Source organism: Centrocercus urophasianus, unplaced genomic scaffold (assembly GCF_019232065.1).
Source record: "Centrocercus urophasianus isolate 14NV4802_14NV808 unplaced genomic scaffold, USGS_Curo_1.0 seq_10, whole genome shotgun sequence".
NCBI classification, from domain to species: Eukaryota; Metazoa; Chordata; class Aves; order Galliformes; family Phasianidae; genus Centrocercus; species Centrocercus urophasianus.
Genome location: NW_024884142.1, coordinates 46,939,972 through 46,965,389, shown reverse-complemented (window position 1 = coordinate 46,965,389; position 25,418 = coordinate 46,939,972). Strand labels below are relative to the sequence as shown.

The window sequence follows — 25,418 nt, the reverse complement described above, 5'->3', positions numbered from 1 at the left end:
TTCAGGAGAACTTAGTACCTCTTCAGCAGTTTCTGAAAACTCTAAATTGTGAATTTATGTTGAAAGCTTTAGGAGTTGGGGTAATTGCTACGGAGACAGGTTATTTTATGTAAACTGATGTACTCAGGTTTCTGAAGTTGCATAAAATATTCAAACTGCATTAAAGTGATCTTGTTCACTTCCTAAATTAGTTGAATACAGTTCTGAGGTTTTTCAAGAGTATTCAATTTACAGAACTGTTCTTTCTGTAAATAGAATGTTTTAAAAACTCAGATGCGTTTTATTATCCTTCAGTGGAATGAAGAGTACCAGATCATGGAATTGCACGCATCTTTCCAACTTCTATTTTTAAGCACTACTTTTTTTTAAACTCTTTATAAAATTTTTGATTGTTCCTTTTAATGTTAAGGATATGTACTGTCTTTCAAGTTAATTCTTTAGGAATACTGGAGACAAACGTGTAAGGAACGCTTATTTGGCTGTAGCAGTTAAATGGACTTTCTCTTTTTTTATTAGAATGTGGTGTTTGTGTTTAAGGCAGAAATTTTTTTAAAAGCCAGGAAGATTCATCGAATACTAGGAATATGTTTAGGATAGATTTGTGTCTTGAAATGAAAAGGAAACTTGTCTACTGATATTCTTTTTATAATACATGGCTAATATGAAATTGTATTTTTTTGACATGTAAATTCCCCTGTTTTCATATACGGTTGTGTGAAGTGTCTGACAGTAACAAATTATGGGTGCTCTTAGCTCAATTAGCTCAATCATGTCTGTTAGTCTGCAATTTGTTGTAAGATGTAGCTTTTTAAGTTTGCAATGAAGAAAGCTGCAGCTGCAAAGAGAAAAAAATTGATGACTGTGCATATAGGAGCTACTTGCTATCCTTCGAAGGAACTGGATTAATAGAATAATTTGTTTGTTTTTCTTCAGAGAGAGCACTGAAGTGCTGCCAGCAGGACTGCTGGAATAACTGCATAGTATTCTGTAGACTTGATTATATCTATCATATGTAAAGTGTTTCATATCCTATAAGAGTCAGGGTTTTGAATACTGCTTAGTCATTAAAGATAAAGAGGTGTTTCTTTTCATCTAGCATGAAGCCTGAAAACTAGCTTAACATCTCTGCTGTGTCTGTGCTGCTTCCTGAACACGTTCATAAGTCTAGACTTCCTCCACGTAGGGAGTCAAAAAGCTTATGAAGCTTGATGTTGATACCTGTAGCTGTCTCTTGAATTAAGGAATCTGAATCTTATTCCTGAGGACTCAGTAAGGAACAGTGTGCTGAAGCCATAGTTGAAGACAAAAAGTATATCACTGTGATACAGCTTCAAGTAGTAATATAGTTCATTCTTTTAAATTGATGTTAATTAGCAGGAAATGACATTATTTTCATGCTATAAAGGCAATACAGACTTAATCTGCAAAAACACGAACAGAAAGGCTATCAAAATGATAGGTGTGGAGCTCTTAGCTGAGAGCGCTCGTTTTGGTTACACTCCTTGAAGTAATGACAAAATGTTATGATGTTCTATTTTAATTGCAGATCTGTATTTCTTTGTTTTGATTTGTACGATGGTCTTGCTGGCTGCAAAAAGCCACTTTCCGAAGTGGCAACTCAAACCAAGAACAGCAATATTACATATCAGCCTCTGGGAGTTGTGCTGTGATTGCTGACCCTAGCTGTAAACAGGGTATTCGCGTTTTTTCCTCTGAAGGAAAGAAGCTTTAGCTCAACATATTTACTTCACCTGTTATTTACTTGAAGAAACACAGCTGGCAATCTAAAGAAACTGTTAGTTCTGTTAGGAGCAAATCTGTTGCACACTTGAAAGCTTTTATTTCTTAATAGTCAGGAGTTCATGAGAGTACAAAGGGTAGAACTTCTACAACAGGGTTCTATTAAGACAGTTCCTATAAATCTTTTGTTGAATCTTTGTCTGGGAGAAACTAGTACTTGTAAATACAGTGAATGTTAATGGGGAGAGTTTATTTTTTCCATCTTCCTTATGATCATGTGCAAGTTAGTTGCTTTAAACACTGTTTGGATGAAGTTGAGTTTTTGTGTAAATTGTGAAGCTAGTAATGACTGTTAGATTGTAGAGAATAGTTCTTAGACACTTAAGAATGAGCCTCTGGCTGAAAACTGCTGGCAACTTGCAGGTATTGCAGATACCAAGTGTGCTACTGAAGATGTCATACATGCAGATTTCATAAAATAACTTAAATATATTTATATTTATAGCCTAAGTGTCTGTAGAATGCAAGTAGCTGATGGCAGCTGTTCAGTCAAATGAAGTGTAACTGTAAACAGACAGCTGTAAAGGGATGAAGAATTTAAAGTGTAGGCTTGTATAGTAATTCCAAGCCAAACAGGAATGCTTCCTGAGGCACTTCTCTGAATTATCTTACTGGAGCCTCCTGAATTGAGCTGTAACTGGAAACAAACTTGTTTTATTTCAGAAGTAGTATTATACTGATTTTATTTTTTTATTTTATTTTTTTTTTTTCTTCTCTACTTCCCGTGGGGAAAAACAAAGTTCTACTTAAATACTTAATGTAAATCCCCTAGTGAAAGCTGATAGAAATGATTATACAAAAGTTTGCCAGACAGCTGCTTTTTTTTTTTTTTTTTTTTTTTTTTTTTTTTTTTTTAAGTGTCTTACATTAATACTGCAGACAAAGTCATGTCTTTGTTTATTTGAACGGAGAAGGTACAGACCAAGATTGCCTTTGTTGTATGCTTTTCTTGAGTGTCTTTTGTCCAGGAATTGATTTATAGGTTGGAGGGCTGGTAAGGTCAGTTAAGCTGCAGCCTGGAATGGAAGGAAGTTTATTGGGGTAGAGATTCTGTGCCGTGCCAGCTTTAATGGCTCAGAGTGCTGAGACTGATATTTGTAGCCTATTCTGCCTACCTATCTTGCCCCATCTTGTGCTTGCATTTATGATGGTAGCAGAGAGTAAGGTAGTAGCATGTCTTTGCAATAGATCTGTATTGAGAGGTGGAGGCAAGCTAGAAAAGCTTGGTTCCTGTAGTGTCATCACCTGCTTATTATTCTCCTGGCTGAAAATGGGTGGACTTCTGTGGTAGGTTGGAAATTGGAGCAGAGAGGAACCAGGAGCATGGTCTGAAGGCAGCAGGACAAGGGTCACTGTGCAGTGAAGCTAGGAAAGTCACCGGGGCTCCTCAACTGTGGGATGAAGGATGGAAGTGAGAGCGTGTGCTGTTGCTGTGGTGAAAAGAAATTGGACTGGAAAAAGTTGCACCTTATCAGTCCTGCTGAGTCCCTAAATTGTTCTGGTCTCCCTCTTGTCCCTTTGTGTGCTGCTCTGTCCCAATGAATGGTTAATAGTCTTACTCATGTGACTGGCAAATCTTAAAAATCTACGTATCCGCTATATTTAAATCTTTGTGACTTGCTTCTAGGAAATGTATTCATAGTAAGTAATATCATGCACCTCTTCTGATAGGTTTGTTTTTCTTTATATGCCAAGAATTAATAGGAAACAAAGATGCTAGAAATGGGAGTAAAGGTAGAAAGAATATTGAAAAGGCTTGATGCTTCAATAATGTGTACAAAACTTAAAGCTAAGGTAATTTGAGAAATGTGGTGTTTGACCTGTGAAAGTGTTCTAGCTTGCTGTTGAAATCAGATGAACTAGCCAAACCAGTAAATCAAGTGTGCAGAAAATGCACTATTTTGAAAAGTCCCCATTCAATACATACTTCATAAATCAAATAAATATGTTAACTGGCACAAACTTTAATTTTTAAAAAAGTAAAAGCAGAATTTGTTTAATACTGGAATGATGGGAGAGTCTTGACAGCAGAAAACTTACCTGCTATTAAAAATTCTACTTGTTAAACTTGTCTTTCCCAGTACTTTTGGAGAGCCTGAATGATTATCTTTTAAAAGTTTGAAGCTTTCTACTCATTCTGTAGTATAACAATTGAGATTTTTTTTAATGTTTGTGATGTTGCAAGTATGAAAGTTTTAAGGTTGTCCTGATAATGAATTCTGAAAAGTAACTGTAACTTCTAGTGTGTGCAGTGCCATAAAAAGATACCTCTCAGTTTTAACAACACCACATACCTGAAACTTTAGTTATATTTACTTCAGTATGTTTCAAAGGCAACCTCAGGTTAGACGTGTTCTCAGTGAAGTAAGGTGCTGTGTGATCCAAGATAGACTGCAATTTTCTTGAGTGCTCTGCTACTATGAAATGTTTTCACTGCCTTGCACAGTCCAATACAAAGGAGGTGTATTTGCTGTAGTTGCCTGTGACCATGTTGCACTGCTCAAATAGTGCAGTGGAGTTGGGCTTTTAGAAGTCTTATAAAAACTGTAGATTTTGACTTAAGTTTGACAGAGGCATTTCTGAAAAATCACTACAAATCGATGATTTTAATTCTGAGACTTACGACTACAGAAGTAAAAACTAGGAGTTTATAGTTGATATATGAAATAGGAGGTATATAGTGAGGTACAGAGTCTGGCTACTAGTGTTCCTTTCTAACGCAAAATGACCTTCTGGATCAGAGAAGTAGCAGTAATGCAAAATCAAGGTTTTCATTTTTATTTATTTATTTATTTATTTTTTGAAACACTGTTTTAGAAGAGAAACCTGAGAGCTTAATTTTGTGGATATTTGCTGCTTGCTTTTGTTTGACTTTTTTCTCTCATTCTTTCGTTTTCTTCAGAATTCAAATCTATTAGTCCAGAAAGTGGCAGAATTGCACTTTCAATGCATTAGTCCCAAATGTGTGCTGAATTAGAGATTCTAACCATGACAGTCTTATTGTATTTGCTAGTGTTTGCTTTTTGAGGCGCTAGCGTGGCTGACCTAATTGGATAGTAAGCTCCTGCTTTTGTTTGTAGTCTTTCAAGTTCTCATCAGACTTTAAAATTGAATGCTGATTGAGAAATTACTTCTCACTGACTTATTTCAAAAAAAAAAAAAAATAAATAAAAAAATAAAAAAAAAAATTAACAACAGTAACCCTTGGAGCCTGAAAAATTTCGCTGTAAAAAGCATTGGCTTGAATTAAAACAACTTCAGATAGTTGTTACTGCTTTGAAACCTGAAGATTGAATAGTATTTGTAGCTGTGTTTGTTGTCTTTTTGTATTAGTCTTTTTTACTTACAGAGAAATAACTTCTTTCAATTAACTGAAAGTAATATACTTTAAGTTATTTCATGATATCAAACACTTCTCAAGGATAAACCAAAATATCTTTAAATGCAGGAATAAATGTGATGCTACGGTTATCTGCATATGCGATTTGTTAGGCATCTTCTGGAAGTCCTTTAATTACTTTCACAAAAAAGTTTATAAGTTAAAAGCAGTATAGTTTTTTTTTCCTCATAGTCACAAATATACTTCAAGAATAAAATTAGCTAAATAGCTACCTACTATGTTGGATCTATTATTTAACTGTATTGTTTTAAGTGATTATCCTTCCATGTTAATTGTACTCTAGCTCACATTCATACCTTATTGCTCTAAACAAGGAACTTCCGTAGTATTTCTGTAAGGTATTTCTACAATCCCTGTGTGTTGTGAGAACTGCATTGCTGTTTTCATCTGATAAATTGTAGAGAAAAATCTCCTTTTAAAAATGGACAGTGGAACTGTAAGGAGTGGGATACTGCATGGGTGTTATGCATATGGCATATGTGACATATGATGTGCATATGATCAGAATTATTTCTTCTTTAATATTTGCTATAGTAGACAAAAATTTGTATGAAATCTTATGTAGGAGGCTATTTCCCATGAAGCCATTGGGTGGATGAGAGATAATGCAGCAGTATGCGTATGTGCAAGTCCTCTTGCGTATTTTAATTTAAAAGATGTGTGTGGATGTTGCTTTCACGTATACGGAGGATATGGAAATCTTCAATCTTTTGGTCACTGTTCGTACGTGAAGTTTTCTTGATTAGCCAAGTCTCAGTCTTTTCGTGCTATCTCACAGCTACTACTGATATTACTTGCATGTGTTCACTAACTTGATTCTGTAGGTAGGGTTTGTGAAATGCATGTAGTTGTATTGATTTGGCTTGCTATTTTGCAGCTTCTGACAGTTGTATAGCCTTGTAACTTCCGGGCCTTATTGTAGCTTCTGTCTCCCAACAACTCTTACGCTTCCAATGACTTCTGGTCTTCTAGTGTGGGCAGCTGTGCTGCTTCTATTAGTTGTCCTGCCTACTGTGAGCTGCTGTGATGATATCAAGATGTCGTTTTCTTCCATGACCACCTGACTTGAAGGATGCTGTTACTGTTATTGTAATTCAAGTTTTAACATTAAATTATGAGTTAACTTACTGGCTAAGTATATGTAAAGGCTTAAAGGCTTCCCTTCGTTTCTCCTTTGAAAATAGCATGAAGGATTGAGACTTGTAGACTCAGTCTATGGATAACTGGGGAAAAAAGCAACTTGGTTGTGAGACAAACTTTCCAACAGCTCTGTAATGGATCTCTCATGGCTGATGCATGTGACTGTGTTGCTCATAAATTGACCATGCCTGAGTGCACTGATGATAAAATAAATGAGTGGATTATTTTTTCACAATAGGCTATTATGACAGACAGTGATTAAATTATGAGAGATTGCAGAACACATTCTTTGAATGGCTACAGAGTTGTCTGTTCAAAGCTGCAGAGAGAGTACATTAAGTTTTTGTGCTCCTATTCTAAAAGAGTCAAAGGAGATGTTGAGTAATAGTGACAGCAGTGCAGGCTGACAGAGTGCTACTTTCAGTTTTGGTGGGAGTTATGATGTCTGAATTGTTAGCTGCTAAGATTGAAATAAATTCCTGGGTCATCAAGTATTTAAACACATTGGTTTCTCAAGGCCTTTGCAAGAGCCACTGTAAGTTGGGTTTAGTTTTCCATCTTAGTACTCATCTTGGAAAGTGGCTTCAAAATCTCATTTGTTATATGGGAAAACATTCTATTTCTGGTTTGACTGTATTAAATACGAGTTCATACCCATTCATCCACGCATCAGAATTTCTCACTTAAGCCTTTTACAACATCTTTCCACTGTTAGTGTTCTACTATGTTACTGTATATTTTCAGAGGGCATGTGGGAGAGAAGGCTTATCCAATGGTATGAGAATCTGAGCCATTTCTAGTTCTAAAGTTTATTTTGTACAAATAATGTTTGTATTTCAGTTAAAATAAAAATTGGAAAAGCTGGTATTACTTTTGTGACAGCTAGTGAAAAAGAAACTGTAACTTACAGGTTTCTAGAGGCCTTTTTTGTATTTTAATTTACAGGATATGGCAGACATTTATTTAATGCCCAAGATTTCTATGTAACTTATGCTATTCTTTAACAACGAATGTTTTATCAATAAATTGTGATTGACTTGATCTTGCTATTAAAATTTTTCATGATGAAATTAAACACCAAAGAAGTGGAGCCTACCAGTCTTGCTACGTAAAACCAGGCATTCTCCAAAATGTTTATATCTCTACGTAGCCTCATCCTCTGAATGCATATAGCCAAAGATTAGCCTGGACTACATAACAAACATCTTTGAATATTTTTAACATTCACTATTGCAGTATGTAGCAGCCTTAGTTTTGTTTCAACAGAAGCATGATAGATACCATTAATTCTTTTCTTTCTAGGTTTTTGTTCTTTTTGCCATCAACTTATGAATACATGGCAAATGGAATTCTGTGCAAAGTTAAATAATAATAGTAAATATTGTATTTTCTTAGTACTGAGTATGGGAGTGAGGGTGTAGTCATCTCAGTTGTCTGATACTTAGAGCAGTGTTATCAGCACAGATGTGACTTAGATGTTTTTCTCAATAGGCATTTATAAATTCCTATCTTTTTATCTGTTCTCCTATTGGTCTTTTTTAACTTAAGAAAATGGAGAGAGGGAAAAATGAAACAATGTCTGAATGAATGCATTTCTGTCCAAAAGTGATGCAGATATTGAAAGGACACTTTCCTTAATCTTTTTTTCCATTGTATTTTCTGTCAGGGTGGATCTTTGTTACATGCTGCTCACTTTTTCGCAGGCCTATAGCTGCCATCCTTGTAGATCTACTTACGTGTCAGGTTTAATGTGTTTACTAAACTTTGTGTGTTATTATTTTCACATACTCTATCTTATGCAGACTGACCTGAGATCTCCCTCCTAAAATGTTTACATTTTATGGCTATATATTAAATTCAGACAAAGGCAAATAATGTGGCTCATGGAAGCATGCAATACAAAACAATATTGCTGGTTGCTGCTTGAGTTCAGCCTATTTGGTCTGGCACAGTACCCCATGCACTAGCTTGTCTGCATGCCAGCCTCCGTTCCCTTGGGCCACTTGGCCTTTCACTTCCTGCAGTAAAAATGAAGCACTGAAGTAGAGAACTTTGGTCTGCCAGTCTTGTGAATTGTTTTATTAGAGTCAGTATGTCAAGATACTGAGGGAGGAAAGATACAGTAAAGAGAAAAGTTGCACCTTGTCTCATACATCTTTGTTTAATGTCATTGTTCTGGTGGTCTTGAGGTATACTTTGATACGGCAGATGAGAGGTATTTATGTTTTGCACACTGCTAGTAAACAAGGAATGATGTGTAGTAATCTGTGCTGTGCAGGGTACTGGAATGGCTAGGTTGGCTCTTTTAGCTGTTATCTGTTTTGTAGGGGAAAAATAAATCTTCATGGGTGGTACAATGTTGAGAAAACACTGACTCATAGTAAAGAGTTGTTTGGTCTTCATTCAAGTTCGTCCAATATAATGGGGTGTCTCCTGGTTGTGAAGTCTGTTGGTAGGATGGAAGTATCACATGCATTTTGAAATGCTCGGGGATGAAATTGTTCCTGTCTTACTCGTATGCTATTCAACTGCAGGCTTTGTATGAAAAGCTTCTTTGGAGGACTCAATATCCTGAAATGAGATTTGCAAGAAGGATACAGACTAGGGAATAAGAGTAAAAAACTTCATTGACACTCTAGCCTACTAATTTTCAGAATTGAAAACCTAAATTCACAAGACCAATAGCTTAGAGTTATGTTAGTGCATCTGTACTAGTGAATTTATCCTGTGTCAAACTTCTAGCAATCCTGGTAGAATCTGTAACAATACATCTTCTTAACCTTCATAATGGGGTGACCTTCTGATAGAGTAGCATCAAAGCAGGAGGGAATCAATGGAATTGTCTAATGGAGTGCAAGAGACTAGGGAGTAGAAGGGAAAAGAATTTTCAGCTTTGTTTACTGAAAATGGCTGTCTATTAAAATACCATCAGCATTTTCAGTGTTGATATTGTAAAAGTATGCTGAGAAGTGCAAGGAAGACAATTTTAAAGCTGTTACATAACAGTTTAAGGCTTCTGATCTGTGACTTTTCTCAAAAACTCGTTAATTCATCTTGACTTAATCTCTTGTTGGTTAATATGCAAGCATGTTAACTGATCGTGTGGACCAATGTGTTGCCAATTCATGGGAAGGAATGCTGTCCTCATCCTGGCAAACAGCTGGGCCTCTTAAATTAAAAAGTTTTGTACCTAGGACTGTTACTTTCAAAATCAGGTTTGAGGATAGTAATCCACTTTCTGTGCACTTTCTAAACAAACCATGTCTTCCCAAAACTGTTACCTCAGTGGTGTAGTTCTCATGTTCTATGTTATACTTTGAAAACAAATTTCAACTTCAGTCTTAATAGTAGGAGACAATCCCAAATGAAAGATCATCATCATTGAACATTAAGTGAAATGAATCCAAAATTAATGTGTAGAATAACTTGAATATATGTGAATAATTGATAATCACAAAAGGAATACCAAAACTAATGCTGATGTTGTGTTCTGCTGAAATCTGCTGATGTCATTGAGAAGGAATAAAATCTTACAACACTTATGCAGGCGTTTGTACACGTTTGATTGGAGCATTACTGCCAACCCATTGAAATCAAGGGGCAGGCTTTTATTTTTTTTTTGGCCTTACAAGCTGCAGCAATTTAAAAGGTGTGTTTAGCCAGTCCTGAGGGATAATGCTCTTTCACAGAATATACTCACTTTCAATGATGGATGTAGTCAATGAATGCTGGCTACGGGGCTATTAGTTGAAAAATAAAGTTGAAAAATAAAGTTGAAAAACTAACATATTGTAATACCTGTCTTTAAGAAATACAACAATAAATTGTTTCAGCTGATGAAAGTAGTCCTACTTCTATTTAAAAAATAAAGTTGGTGTCTAACCTTGAAGTTTTTGTTGCTTTGCCATGTATTGAACTTCATGGGTTTTGGTTATCCTTTATGGGATGGGATCAAAAACCAACAAACCTTTAGTCTTGAAAGATTAGACTGCAATACTTTGGAAAGGCTTTCTAGATACGTTACATGACAACTCTACACTTTTCCTTTGGAAAGTGGCTTTACAGAAGTTTTTGTTCACTTCATTAATAAATTTGGAGATAACTTAAAATCAGCTGTCAGATCTCTTGAGGTTGCCACAAGAGCAGCCTAAAAATTAAGTGATAAGCAGTTTTGTGAAGAAATAACACTGTTTTCTTTATAAACAGCTTAGGAACTTATAAATAGTAGCTATTTTCCCATCTACTTAATTTTTAAACATTAGGAGTTTTTCTTGGATTGCTGTCTACAGAGTGCTAGAAACTAGAGGAAGAAAAACTTGCTCCAGCACATCTTCTTAAAATTTGTTTGCATTCCTCTTCTTCTTGCTGAGTTTCCTGGAGGGATTAAATGCTAAGATGTAGAAATATTGCAGCTTCCAAGTGACTTCAGTATTCTTTCTTTTTTCACAGTCTTGTAATAGTAAGAATCAGTGAAAAGACAAATGGCATCTCTTCTGTTAGTGGTTTTTTTTTTTATTTTTTTTTTTTTAATTGATTTTCATTCCTGCTGGGTTTATTTTCTTTTACTAAAGGATATGCTAAAGATTAGTCAGAGCCAATTCTTAAGATAGACTCATAGTCAAAACGGAGAGAGAAAGAATGTGATATTTCTAGTATCTCTGCATGAGGTCTGCAAACAAAGCCAGCACTGTGTTGAATAATACAATGTATATTTTCCCTGAAACTTCTGGATTTGTTCTTTGAACTGGAAGTGTTCCTCCTTGAAGGTAGTCCTTGATTTTCATGAAGCTCAGGACTATTCTTTGTTGACAGGCAGGAGCAGATACAGCTCTATGTGTTTTGGTTAATAGACAGATTAATGTAGCCTGTGCAGCACAGTGTGCTGCTTAAAACCTGGCTCAGATTGAGCAGTCAAAATGGATTGGTGACTTTTGCTATTCATCCCATCCGAGACAGTTTAAAGGAGGTCACTGACAGTGCTGACAGAGCGTAGAATTCTTTTTCTTCTAGATACGCCTTGCCTTGGATTTTTTTTGTCAGGCAGGTTCTTTCAGAGGTAATTAGGCCTTCCATTTTCATCTCTATTCATCAGGGGATGATGCTGGAGGAGATTACCTAAAAAAAAAAAAAAAAAAAGGAATCCAACATTGGATTTTCATGCAGCCTCTTCAGTTATGGAACTCAGAGGGCTTCTCAAATATTAATCAAGAACATAATCTATCCACGTTTTTCAGAGCGAGAGACTTGGGAGTGTAGAGCAGAGAAATTTGGCAACTTATACCATTCTCATATTTGATTATCTGTTTTAAGTGGATTTATGTTATTTTCTTCTAACTATTGAATGCATTGAGAACATCAATAGGGATGTATGTCAAGATGCACAGAAAAAGAACAAAATTCACTTTGCTTCAGCCTCACTGAAAATATGTATAGTAAATTAGTTATGTTGATTTCCAGTTGATTTGGGTGGGAACAAGATCCCTATACAGGACTGTAGTGTAATTCTCTTTGGAAAAATTAGCTCTGGAAATGCATTCTGTATTTCTGAAACTCTGATTGATATTGAATACTTAGCTATGACATAACTTAAGATTACTTGGATAGTTTTTCAAGTACTGTGTGTGGATTTACTTATTTTAATCCCTGTGACTTAGCAAATAAAGATATTCATATAATTTCATAAATAGCTTTGCTTGCTCTCTTGTGAATGTATTTCAAATAAAATCTACTTTGCAAATTGAATCACTTATTTTCTTACTGTTCAAGTGAGATTCTAAACTGTCTGGGTGCAACCCAGTCTTGATACAGTTAGGCACCCTGACTTTCTAGTAATGTTTATGGAATTAAGAGGGGAAAGCATGGTGCTTAATTGATAATTGGGAAGATATTAAAAAAAAAATAAGATTAAGTTGAGAAGAGGATGGCAGGTGTGTGTGTGTAAAACTGAAGTGAGAAGAGTGTTGCAAATGGTGAAGATTAGATATCACAGCTTAAAACATCACTGTTGCTTTGCCTTGAAAATTTTAAGGAATCCATTTCCCATGGCAGTATTGTAGAACTTTGTACTAAAATATAATTATGGTTTCTCATTTCCATCTGAATGTTTTTATGATATGTCTTTCTTCTATGTAGACTTAAGAGCATCTTAGCATAGGGTAATACAAGATGGTAATACTTATTTTGCTTCTTCACAATCTTTTCCCAGGTGTTACAGTGTATTTTCTAGATGCACGCAGTGTAAAATCCTTTCTTCTCTTTTAACTGGCATAAGAAATGCAGTGTTTTGATTTGCAGAAAAACTACATTCATTTTGCTTCAAGCATTGAGTAGTATGTAAATGTAGTGATTTGTGAGACTGCAAGAAAATGCTTAATGATGGTAGTACCCCATCAACAGCATCTGCCAACACAATTTTTTTCACCTGATGTTGCTGGGAATTTTGGTTCACTCTGTCCCAGCTGCAGCAGCTGATGTTTCCCTTTGAATATCATTTCGTGTTTCAAACCATTTATGTTTGCTCAGTGCTCCAATCTATCCAGATCTCTACAAGGCCTGTTTCTCCCTCCAGAATGAATAGTGTCTCCCAGTGTAAGTAGACAAAAGAAAACTAATGAAAAATTCTGTCATTTCAGAGATGTCAAGGTATAACTCTTTTTTTCACCTAACCCGTGTGTCCAATCTTTTGGCTTGCCTAGGTCATGTGGAGTGCAAAGGAATTGTCTTGAGCCACATTATAACACAGTTAACGTATATGGGTAACCAAGCTTCCTTTGTTTTATTAGAAGTATTTAAAAAAGGATTATGAAAAACAAAAGCACAAAAAAATCTAGTGGTATTTGACTTTGCTTCTGTGAAGCTAATGTGTCAGTCTGATGCAGTGTAAGTGGCTGCAATTCTTTGCAATTCTTAGTGTGTTCTCATGGTGTTAATCGGATACTTTTTTGATGAAATTTTACTTATCCTGTTCTTCATTCTTAAAATAGTTGTTCACAAGTATACATACTGCCAAAAAGCAATGACACAAATAAGGTGTGACTGAAGTGAGGGACGTCTCTTTGGTAACACTATAATATGATGGAAAATATAGCAATAATGGCAGAGTGGCGAAGTCTTTAGTTGCACCAAATGAGAACAATCCCAAATGCAGCAGCTGTGGATGCAGGAATGAAGGAAGAAAATTTCTTTACCTTTAGAAGGCCTCCGTTAGGCAGGGATCTCCAGCAAGATACCCTTTCCTCCACTGCCCACCTTTAACTGAGGTCTGGGAAGGTGTGGATGTTGGCTCTTCCCTTTCCAGTCACTCAGGTGCATTGCATGCAGATGAGTAACCCTGGGTTGGCCCTGCCTTCTTACCAGGTGCTCAATCACTGCTTCAGGTTGTGACTATTTCTGCTACACCAAGATATCAAAATGCATATAATTATTTGCCATAACTTGAGCTTTCCATAATTCAATTTTCATTTTGAATACTGTTATTATTTGAAGCATAGCACAGGTAACTTGTGAAGACATGTGTTTACCTCATTCAAAAGAGCAGTCAAATCTAACAGAACTGCTAAATTTGTGACTCATTTTTAATCTTCATATTCTAGCACAAATGTTCATTTTGATTCTGTGAGCAACTTGATTTCATCTTGCAAGTTATATCTTTTTTGCATTTTTAACCTGACTTATCCATCTTCCTCCAGAAAAGTAGATGACAACCACATAATCAGCATACATACTTTTGAAGAACTCCTGGAATTGGGGGTGATTCACTCCCTTGGACTTCATGAAATTCACAGCTTTGACGATTTCAATAATACCCAGTTCTAAAGCTTGATGTGCAATGCAGATTTTTTTATCAAATGTGAATTGCTGGCAACAATTGCATTTTCTATTAATTTTATACTTACCTCTTTTTTGCCAACCATCTCTGGGGCACCATCAGTAGCTATAGCAGATATGTTGACAAAGGCTGAACAAAATCGCTTTAATGTAATTTTTATGACTTCAATAGAAATCTAATTTTACTTATCTTTTAATGATACCAAAGAAGCCATTTCTTCAATGACAGCACATTCATTTTCAATATAGCTAATAAAAATGGTAAGTTGAATCATATATGTAGCATCAGTACTTTCACCTATTGTCAATGTCTAAAATCTGAAATTAGCAGCCTTACTCTCCAAATATCACTTGATATTTTTTTCAATTGTTTCTTCAATTTGCTGGGTCACAGGCTGCTGAGACTGATTTTAGTTTTTTTTTTTTTTAGAAGAATCTGTTATTTTATCAGGACAAATTTTATCTGCCATACTTTCCATATGTTGCTTAATATGCTTACCATAAGTAAATGGTTTTAATTTTTTTGCAGTCAGATTTGCTACCACATTACTAGCTTTTTATAATAAAACATTTGAGCTATAACTTAAAAAAAAATAAAAATAAAAATAAAGTGATGACGAACTTTCAGTTCTGCTATTTTGTCTTTACAAAACATTTCCTTGATGTACATCAAATTTGGCAGCATGCTTTTACAATTTGAGAAGACATTACTAGGTTCTGTTTTCTTTTGATACTACATTAAGTAGGTTGAAATATTACTGGTAACCAGCAATGTTTTACTCACCAAGTGGCGCAAGTGCACGTAACACGTAAACGTGCAGATTTCCATTAGACTGAGTGTATATGGCAGACATGAGAGGTGGAGTTAGCACTTGTGCTGGCTTCAACAGAGACAGTAAAAGCCAGTGAAAAGCATGCATTCCCTATTTGTAAACAAATGATATTAAGAGTGTGAGGGAAGGATCAGTCTATTTACATCTTATGCTACTGGAACAAGTCATGAAATAAGATGAAAAAAATAATAATGGAGGGGGCAGTATTAATGTACTGGCTTTTTAAGAGGCATTTGATTGTACACTATTTCAGGCACGCAACAAACTTGTTCTGTGCGAGCTGTATCATGAGGGTGCAGAATCTTAAATCTTTGCTTTTCCAAGCCCTTCATACATTTGCCCTTTTTTACATGAACTTCATGTTAAAACTTTAACTGGGCAATGTCTGTGCAAGGATGAAGTTGCAGTTGCTGTATCCACTGTGAGCATTCTCTCTAGAAGTTGCAGGACCTGCATTTGGAGATGTTGTGTTCTATCCGCTCGCTGACCATACACTGTAACCTCACCCATATCAGGATTTGTGTCTTTCCCACCCTGCCCCCCTTTCTGGCCTCACTGTAGTTTTTTGGCTATTGCACAAACATGACCTTTTTTCCTGTTTTGTCTTCAGCGGCTGTTTCCTGTTTTCTTTCCCTCTCCCACCCCATTTTTTACTCCTGACTTTCTCTTGTCTTTACTTTTTTTTTCAACATTTACTTTTTCCCAATTATTTCTTCTTTGTAATAAAAAGAGAGAATAGCAGCATTCCTCTACTGTGTTTCTGTATCCAGGCTTCTTGCTGAATTTGTGTTCAGTGTCAATTAGGCATCATTCATTCTGCATCCCAAAAGTCAAATCTGTTGCATGCGTTTCCTATCCTAAGAGATACGGATGTACATGCTTGAAGTGCTAAAAGCTTAGATTTGTTGATGGTATGCTTTCATAGCCTTTTTGAGGCTAGTTTGTGCCAGGTTCATCTGGATCTGAACTTCAGTTCTTAATCTTGCTTATCTTGTTTCAGGATCTGCTGTTCAAGTGAACTGATCTGTATTGCAGTCACTATTGTCTTTTTTATTTGTTGCTTTGTACTTAAGTTTTATGGAAGTTAAGGATTGGTTAAAAAGGATGGAGCACCCAACCGAGAAAGGATATGGAATTTTTGGAGAAGGTTCAGAGGAGGGCCACAAAGATGATCAGAGGGCTGGAGCACCTCCACTATGAGGACAGTCTGGGAGAGCTGGGTTCTTTAGCCTGGAGAAGAGAAGGCTCTTGAGGAGGCCTTATAGTGGCCTTCCAGTACCTGAAGGGGGCCTGCAGGAAAGCTGGGGAGGTACTTCTTTTTCTTTATAGGGGCAGATAGTGACAGGAGAAGGAGAAATAGTTTTAAACTGGATGAAGGTAGGTTTTTAGACTAGATATTAGGAAGAAATTCTTTACTGTGAAACTGGTGAGACGCTGGAACAGGTTACCCAACGAGGTTGTCAATGTCCCCTCCCTGGCAGCATTCAAGACCAGGCTGGATGCGGCTTTGAACAACTTGGTCTAAATGGAGGTGTCCCTGCCTATAGTAGGGGGGTTGGAACTAGACGATCTTAAAGCTCTCTTCCAACCCATACTGCTATATGATTCTATAATGGGAGAGATCTGCAACTGTGCGCTTAAATATGGACTTAGATCCGAGATTAAATTCAAAATGAGCTGCATACTGGAAGCTGAAAAACAAACAAACAAAAAAAACTTTTGAAACATGCGTTCTGTCAGCATCTACACTGTTGAGCCTCAAAGGAGGAAGAGAAACCCTCCAGATCTATACAGACTGGGACTTCCATTCGACTAAATCTGTCTTCTGGTGTGTACCTCAGAATGTTTTGCTATGTGCTTTTGTAATGAAACTATTAGTTAAGTTGCTGTCAGCTCGGGTTTGTGTGTGCTTACAATTGTTCCCAAACTTTCAAAGTTATCTTGCTGTATAAGATCACTGTTCACAACACACCATCTGCATTTGTATATGTTCATTAAAAACCTTTCTGCAGTGTCTGCTCTAGTAAACTGTACTTTGTGATACATATTTATATGTAAATGTCATTGCAAGTCACTAGCTTTTTTTTCCTTGTCTGCAGGACAGTCATGAATATTTCTCTCTATTTCTTGATGTGTAGGGATTATTTTTTATCTTTTGCTAATTCTCCAAAAAAACCCCTTTGTTTAAATAGTTGCTCCCTTGGGGATTTCCTGCACATCCTGTTATCTGTTTTATATTACAGTCTTTCAAGCTGGGAATGTCCTTCCAGAAAGCACAAAATGACTGAAGCACTTAGATGACTAACAAATGCAGTAAGTGCTGAAGTATGGACTCAAACACAGCACTATTTGGGTTAAATTCTTTTTTGCATTTTTTTTTGTTAGTGTCGTTAGCTTTATTTTGACCTCTAGAGAATCGTTTCAGTTTATCTAGCTGAGATGTTGTAGTGGTTGAAATACTGTTAGTGGGGAAGCCATTGCCACGAGAAGTGGAAGCCTTTTAGAAAACTGCTGATATTTTTGCTCTGCTAATCAAATACCAGCGTTCAGAAGAGCCTATGGGACTGAAGTTTTGGCTGCTGGTATCGTTTGCTCAGCTAAGAGGCATCTTTCTCTCTTTTACTGTTTTTTTGTTGCTTTGGAGTTGGATGTGTTATGCTCCCAAAGGAGCAGTAGATGCATGCTTTCTTAAAAAGCAATACTATCGGCTAGTTGTTATTTACTACAGTAAATGTAAGTATGTAAGAGAAAGTTTGCTGTATCCTGCTTTATGGATATCACTTTATGTGCATTGTAAGTATTCAGGGGGAAAGAAAGTAGTGCAGAGTAGTTCTGCTCTTCCGAGAGAGCACTTGTGTTCTGGCAGCACATGAAAGATGCGTTGGGTTTGTTCTGGCTGCAAAATAAAAATGCCATTGCAGGACATCTCAGGTGACTTGCTTGTGAAACTTGAGGAATATAGGATAGCTGGGAGAGGTTTGGAATAGTATTTTACTCATTGCAGCAGCAATGGTTTTAACTATTGTTTATATCTGTAGTCAGTTCTGATTTGTTGTATCTTTAGTATGTGTCAAGATCTCTGAAGGTTCTTCAGCAGTTAATTCACATAATGGCAGCGGCACGGCAGCTGCAATATACCTACAGAAATCTATAATTACTTCACTGTGAAGCTCAGATTAAGATTACTGGAGGTTAATTATCAGAGATGCTGAGTATTAACCAAGTATTTCAAACTGTGTTCACTATTGGTAGGAAGTGGTGCTAGTATCAGTTCTGTATTTCGATTTGCATCCTGATTCAGGAAAAAAAAATGCTGAAAAAATAGCAGGAGAATCTTACATCTGTCATCTATATAAAGTCATTTATAATTTAAACGTCACTTTTTTTATTTCCTTCGCTAACATCAATATGAACATCCATGAGTGTTATTGAACCAGCTTGCTAAAGAGCTGTGTAATGTATATATTGACAGTGGCAAAAATTTTGAAGTGTACATTCTATCTGAAATACAGAACTGCTGCCATAGAAAAAGCACTTCTGTGGTGTTTATGACCCGAAGTTTTGTGAACGATGTATGTTGTATTTCATTCTCACACATGGCAGAGCAGACCATGTTAATGCATTCTCAGAAGGTTCCTACTGCTGCTTCTAAACTAGATTACCTGAAATAAGAAGCTAACAGGCCATATTAGTGTGATCTCAGAGGTGTCTGTATCTGTGATACTCAGTCTTTATGTAGTGATGAAATAAAGTTAATGGCTGCATCTGCTCGTGAAAGTTACTTGCAAATCTGTTCTGCTTGTGAGATCTGTCACTAGCACTATACCAAAAGCACCAATTAGTCACTTGTCATTTCTTTTTCCTGAGTTTGAGTACTGGTATTGTGGTTATTTCCCTTTTTTTCATGGTCTTGTACATTTCCTAAACATTTGAAATGGTAATAATTCACTCTGTGGTTTCCAGTTAGGAGGAAATAGGTAATTGTCAAAATAATCATATGTTTGGAATTCAAGCACCTAGGGGTGTTACTGCACTAAGGCTTCTCAATGTGCTTGAGGGGAAAAAAAAAAAGATCTCAGGTATGAGTAAAGCAATTAATAATTTTGTGAATCGGGCAATGCTTTGATTAATGAAGGTACTGTAAGTGTCCTGAAAGCATACTCACAACAAGAGTAAAATTAATGTTGCAAGTGTAAAAAATAAACTGTTTTTAATCTTGCTAATGCATTAGAAACTGACTTGTGTTGTAGTGAATGTGTGCCACTCACAGAAATTAATTGGTGGTGTGGAATGAGGCTGAAGGAAGGGAATGGAGATTGGAGAGAAAGCATTCCTCAGAGTGAACAGCGTTAATTTCAAAGATAGGGAGAGATTTCTCTTAAATTGTTGTTCTTAGTTTGTTGGACAGATAACTGGAAAACAGAGCTGTCTCTTGACCCGTGAGCATTTTCTGGCTGCTGGAATGAAAAGACTTGGAACTAAGTCCTGGTTTTTCCACTGAGCGTGCCCTTCTCTAGCAATGTCAGGGCTTGGGTGGGGTCACTCTTATTCAATAACTCTTTTCAAAAAGACTACTGGATTCTCCTCAGCTTGCAACATGTTTTTTAGTGCTAGGGAAAAGCACAATGCTAGCTTGATAAGCAGATTCTGTATGCACATATGTATTCTGGCAAAGAAATGTCCTGATTCACATTCAGGACCTCTTCTTGAAACTTGTAGCCTTGATATATTGCACTATTTGTAGATAGTAAATACAGGCGTGAGAGACTCGTGTTGCCTCTGGGTATGGTATGGATAGCATTGGGATGAATGAAAGATGTTCATTTGCTGAAGTTTAATTCCAAAAGCATTTCAGTGTTGGCTTCACAACTTGCCTTTTTATAGCACTTCAGAGATGTTTAAATTCTTGTTTGTTGAAAGCTTTTGTATAGTTTGTGATGCAAATGATGCAGTCTTCAGTGCTTTTCATTTAATTTAAGAAACTGTGTTTCTAAATAGTTTCTATTATATGCTTTTAAGACTGTTATCTGGTGTCAGTAGTCCAACTTTAGCAAAACAGCTTGCGTTATAGTAATCTTTGCTTTCTGAGGAGTTGCATCTCAATACTATTGGCTTTAAAGGGTAATTCAGTTTGGGTTGTACATGGATTGCAATAGTAAGTTACTCACCAGAAAAATGTGAGCTGATGGCCTGCAACAGGTGCGTTTCGAAAAGATGGGACACCAAAGTGATTGGGAATAAACTTGGTCTCTCGGAGTGAGAGAGAAGACACTGAGAAATAGTGTGATAGCTGAATCTATTTTGACTTCACAAACAGGAATTGAAGTAACTTTTTTTGAGTTGCTTTGGGTCAGAAACTTGTCAGCATGAGTTTTATTGTGAAAGTATTCTATCTAGACAGTAGGTACACATTGTGCAATTTTTGCCAGAAATAGCTTTCTCTCTCATTTCATTTACTGTCTACATCCTTGATGGTTCTGTGCCAATGGTTTACAGGCTGGTTCAGCCCGGTTCCGTGACCAGCGGGGCGGAGGGATCCACGCCTCCAGAAAAGGGAAACAGGAGACCCCAAAATAATTGAAAACAGCAGCAACGATCTGAGGTGGAACAAACTAATTTGCTAAATATACTGTCGGCAAAATATAATGAGACAGAGAGCGTGTCTGAAAGGTGGATCGGCCTCACCGCAGCACTGAGGTGAGAAGTGCAGTCCAGTTGAGCAGGCGGAGAAGAGCAGGTGAAGAGAGCATCAGGTGACCTTGCCGGGAGTTACATCTCCTTGCTGACAGCAAAACCCCCTGGGGAAATGTTGTTCTTCTTCTCCTTCAGACAGGCACTCGGAACTTGAGCATCAGCAGTCAAAGCCCCAGTGCATTACATGATGTTATGGTGTGGAATACTGATAACCAAAATCATAAAACCATGATGTTCTGTCTTCAGTGGTTTTCGGAACTACTATAGCACTTGTGTAAATAATAGATTCAGAAGTGTCTTTTAAGCTCACAGCATCTTCTGTAAGGACTTCTCAGTTTTCCTGATGAGTTCTGAGTATTCTATGAATATGTTTGCAGTATTTTTCCTATACTATACCACTTGGTTCTGCAGACTTAAACATTTTTATCCCAACATAAGTATTTCCTGGTAATTCAGGTGTTTGCTATATTTGAAAGGAGAGCATTGTATGCATGCAGGTAGCTGTACGATGAAATGGATTTTAACATGAAGAGTAACAGGGCACCTGTTATTTTGAATAGTGACCTCAGCAAGAATTCTTGCAGTATTATTCCTGTTAATTTAGGACTGATAGCCACTATGCATGTGTCTGGAGTTCTTTGGAAACTGGCTTTCGTAGAAGACCTAATATCCTTTGGGGAGATGCTCTTCTGTGCTTTTTCTGATCTTGGAGATGCGTATGCACATAGCTTCCACATGTGTATACTTAAACATCCACCTGCTCATGTGCACAGGTAAATAATTCTTAGCATCACCAAGTGTAACGCACTGTGTGCATCTCTGAAATGCTGTGTATTAAAAACAGTTCATGTTAAGACTTATATGAAAACATACAATTTCTTGCCACAACTCATGAACCATACTTGAAACTGGAATATCGTTGCTGTTTTCAGTTGGACCTGTGAATTGTTCTACTGATTTTTAGAACTATTATGGCACCATCTGCTGACCAATATAAAGACTGGCAATGAGGGTTTTCCACACCTGGCTACTGCACTGAAAATGAGCTGACAGTATTGAATTTGAAGGCAGTTTGGGTGGAATCGTAAGGATAAAGGTTGATTATTATTATTTTTTTTTTTTCCCAGTTGGCTCATGTTTCTAAGAAGTATTTTCAGCAGGGGATATCATTACAGAGGCTAAATCATAACATAGTTGTAATTGTCTAATCACCAGGGCTATTACAGAAAGTTTTTCTGTAAACTGTTACGCTTTCAAATTATTTCTTTTTTTTTTTTTTTTGTCTGTAAGATGGAGGGTTGTTCTTATTATTCTGCCCATCAGTACTTTATCTTCTAGGCTTACGAAGGAAAGAGTTAACAGCTTAAGATCAGTTTAGCCCCAGTACTCTAGTGGTCTTGTTGTGGCATAGGAAGTGTTTGACTCAAAGAACTCAGAGTTCTATGTCATGGGACTGTTGCTGAGACAAAAAAGTAGAATCTGCAGCAGTCTGTCCCTTTAGTCTGTACAGTTAACCTCTTGCCACCTGCAGTATGTGAAGGCTGAGGTTTTGGCCCAATTGCTAAAAATAGTCTAAATTGTTTGAAAATAAGTAGCTGGATTTCATACATGTGGGCATTTTCATGTGGCTTATTTGCTCAGAACTTTAAAGAAAAATTGTTCAGTAGTTCTCCATGTTCTCCATCTTTAATTTCCAATATCACCAATTTCTGTGGGAGTGTTTTTAAAAATGAAGTCAATCTGAGCTTTTTAGATTCAGTAATCAAAGTACATCTGTTTATATGTACAGTCTTCTATATGTGTAAATACAGAGAGATACAGATTTCAACAGGATAACTGTTTTGTTGCTGGTTTTTGGTTTTTTTTTTTTTGAGGAGTTGTTTTACTACAGATGAGTGCTTTATTGGAAGCTGCATAACATAAATGCTATGTGATGTAATTAAAAAGATTTTAGGGATATTTTTGCTTTCCTAAGGATCGTAGAATTAAACAATGAAATGGCATTCTCTGGTTCCTGATTTCTTTGAGTTCAAAGAATTCTTTTAGTTTTTACAATTATTGTTAAACTATGCTAACAGTGACTGAAAGTGTATCATCTCCTGAGATTCTCTTGTTCTTCAGACCTCAGTAATCTTTCCACTTGACTGGCTGCCTAAGATTCTACTTTCCCTTCTTGCTGCAAGACTCTTAAGCTCATTCATATTGGTTATTTCAAAATAAAGTATATATTTAACATTACCTTGTGGTACGAAGGTGGTATGTTAGGGAGAAATCTGCATCTTATGCGGCTTTATGATTAGGGAGGGGAAAATATTTAGTGCAGTTGTGTTATTTAGTAAGAGCAAATGCAAGTTCACAATGCCTCTTTGGGAACAGGAGGGAAGAAAAGATGCAGTTGATGTTCAGACAGGTGAATTTTGAGCATAAATGGGTTCATTTTTTTCAGATCGTACTTCTGAGAGAAATGCTGTCTGGCTCTTATCTCTGTTTTCTCCAGATACATTGTTAGCCATTAAGAAACAGGGCTAGATGTGATCTTGTAAGTTCTTCCCTCTCAGAACAGGGAGGGTATGAAGAATAAGCAGTTACTAAATAGTGGTTGCTTGCACTGCTTGATTGTAGCAAAGGTAACATCAGAGGTTTCACAACCTGCAGCACTAGACTTCAGCTGCAGATCTTCAGAATTCTTGGAAAAACATTTTAGCTGTTTTCTTAAAAGAAATTTCACCATTCTTAATCAGAAATGCACAGAGAAGAAAAATAATAATCACCACGTCTACTAACAATGAAACCTCTGATTTGACTTCTGTAAGTACAGTGGTTTATTCTATGACTTTTATTCTTTCAGGAAAGTTGCTTTGTTTTATATTTGGAAAATAATAAATTTGGAAAACTAATTATGTACAAGCTTATTATATGATCAAGATTGATACCTGTCAGTTTTCTATAAGATCTGAAGGTATAAGCAAAATGTAATTTGGCTAGTACCGACTAGCATACCAATATGTAGTTTTAAATAGCAAATCCTTTGATCTCTATGGATAATCAAATGGAAATTTACCTTTTAGAGACCTGTTACCGCTGAGAAATAATAGAGTGCGTAAATATTAAAACTTTAATGCTATTTATAAGCTCTGTTACAATAAAAGATGAAGTGTTTCATAATAAGTAAACAGCTGTGTAAATAATACTAACACTTGAATTATATTCAGAAGTCTCTAATGTAGCAGTAGAGATACTAAATCTTCTTTTGATTTTCCTAATGGTGATTATTTTTGTTTTAGATATTGAAGCTGATTAAAGTAATGAATAAGAAAACACTTTTTCCATATAGTTAAACTTCTGGTCTTGAGATGCTTGCTTCGTATGAATCTGCCTGTGGATAGTTCAGAGCTCCTATCTCTAAGCTTCTTAGTGCAGTAACCATCGGGTTTGCTTCCTTTGACTAAATGTTGCCCAGCTCATCTGCCAAAAGGGCTTCTCTTAGGTATGTTCAGGCATCTATTAACTTCTGTATCTTTCATTAAGGGTGGTCTGAATTAGACTTCATTTTTGACTACTTATGAATGTTTGAATGTTCTTTAGGAGTCTGGAGGTACTGTGTCTGCTTTCTTGTGACCTTACTGGTTTCTAATTGGCTTCCATTGCAATTTGTAGTTGTCTCCTCACTAGTAGCCAGTATTTATGGAAGTTGATTTTAATGCAGAGCATTCAAGTTATAAATATGATTGTAACTAATTTGCTAACTCTCAGAGAAATGAACAGAACGTTAATTTTGAAAGAATAGTTTGAAGAAGGTTGTGAATCAGTCAATGATTTCTAATAGGATCTAGTTATTTTGATCTGATCTTGTTAGGTCCTTTGGGGCTTATTTTTGTTGGTTTACTTCAAAAAATTAGAGGGAAAAAATGATCATGTTACACTTTCAGAGTAGCAAAGCAGCAAAATCTAGTACTACACACCAAGGGACAAGAGTGTTGATTTTAGCTGATTTTTGGAGAAATAACAAATGTTAATAATAAAGATTATTTTCATGTTCTACTACAGTATTGTTTGTTTTCAATTTCATCTGTTGGCAGACTATTGCTACAAGTTACTGTAAGTCAGTAAAAGTAGTGATGCTACATAGTGCTATTCTTATTGTTGCACTTTTATTTGTTTTTTAGTGTAAGCTGTGACAATGACAACTGAAGTTGGCTCAGAGACTGAAGTAAAGAAAGATTCTGAGCAGGTGGGACCAGACAAAGCCAAAGGCAAGCCTGAAGAAGCCTCAGAAACTCCAGGAAATGATAAGTCCAGGAAAGCATCCTCCGAAGAAACTCAAGATTCACCGGTCCCAGCACCAACTAGCCCTACTAGCCCAAGGAGCCAGAAAAAGGAAAAAGATTCATCTGAAAGCAAGGGTATTTCTCGCTTCCTTCCTCCCTGGCTTAAGAAACAAAAATCCTATACATTGGCAGAGCCCAAAGATGAGGCCAAGAAAAGAGTAACAGGGGAAGAACACGTAGCTGAAGAAAGTGAAAGCCATCCATCCGAGGGGATGGCTCAACCAAAAAGGAGTTTAGAAATAGTGGCTGAAAATAATGCTAAAGGAGATGACAAAGAAGAAAAACATTCTGTTAGTAGTGCAGAAACACAGGTAAGTGTGTATGAATGTTTTGGAGCAATTCTGAGGGGGTGGGGAACTACTTCATGATGTATATAAGCCGTGTAAGACTTTGTTG

The 25,418-nt window shown here is 36.5% G+C and overlaps 1 protein-coding gene across 14 annotated transcripts in view; it reads left to right on the top strand.

The window, feature by feature from the left end:
• EPB41L2 (erythrocyte membrane protein band 4.1 like 2) overlaps positions 1 to 25,418 on the top strand; it is a 101,467-nt gene that overhangs the window by 17,090 nt on the left and 58,959 nt on the right. For 13 of the 14 annotated variants that reach the window (XM_042815239.1, XM_042815208.1, XM_042815232.1 and 10 more), the window contains one exon: positions 24,861 to 25,333. In XM_042815239.1, the coding sequence (XP_042671173.1) occupies positions 24,875 to 25,333 (459 nt within the window). In that variant the 5' untranslated portion in view covers positions 24,861 to 24,874. Of the gene's footprint in view, positions 1 to 24,010; positions 24,182 to 24,860; positions 25,334 to 25,418 lie in introns of those variants that run through there. The other variant, XM_042815161.1, reaches the window with a different exon arrangement.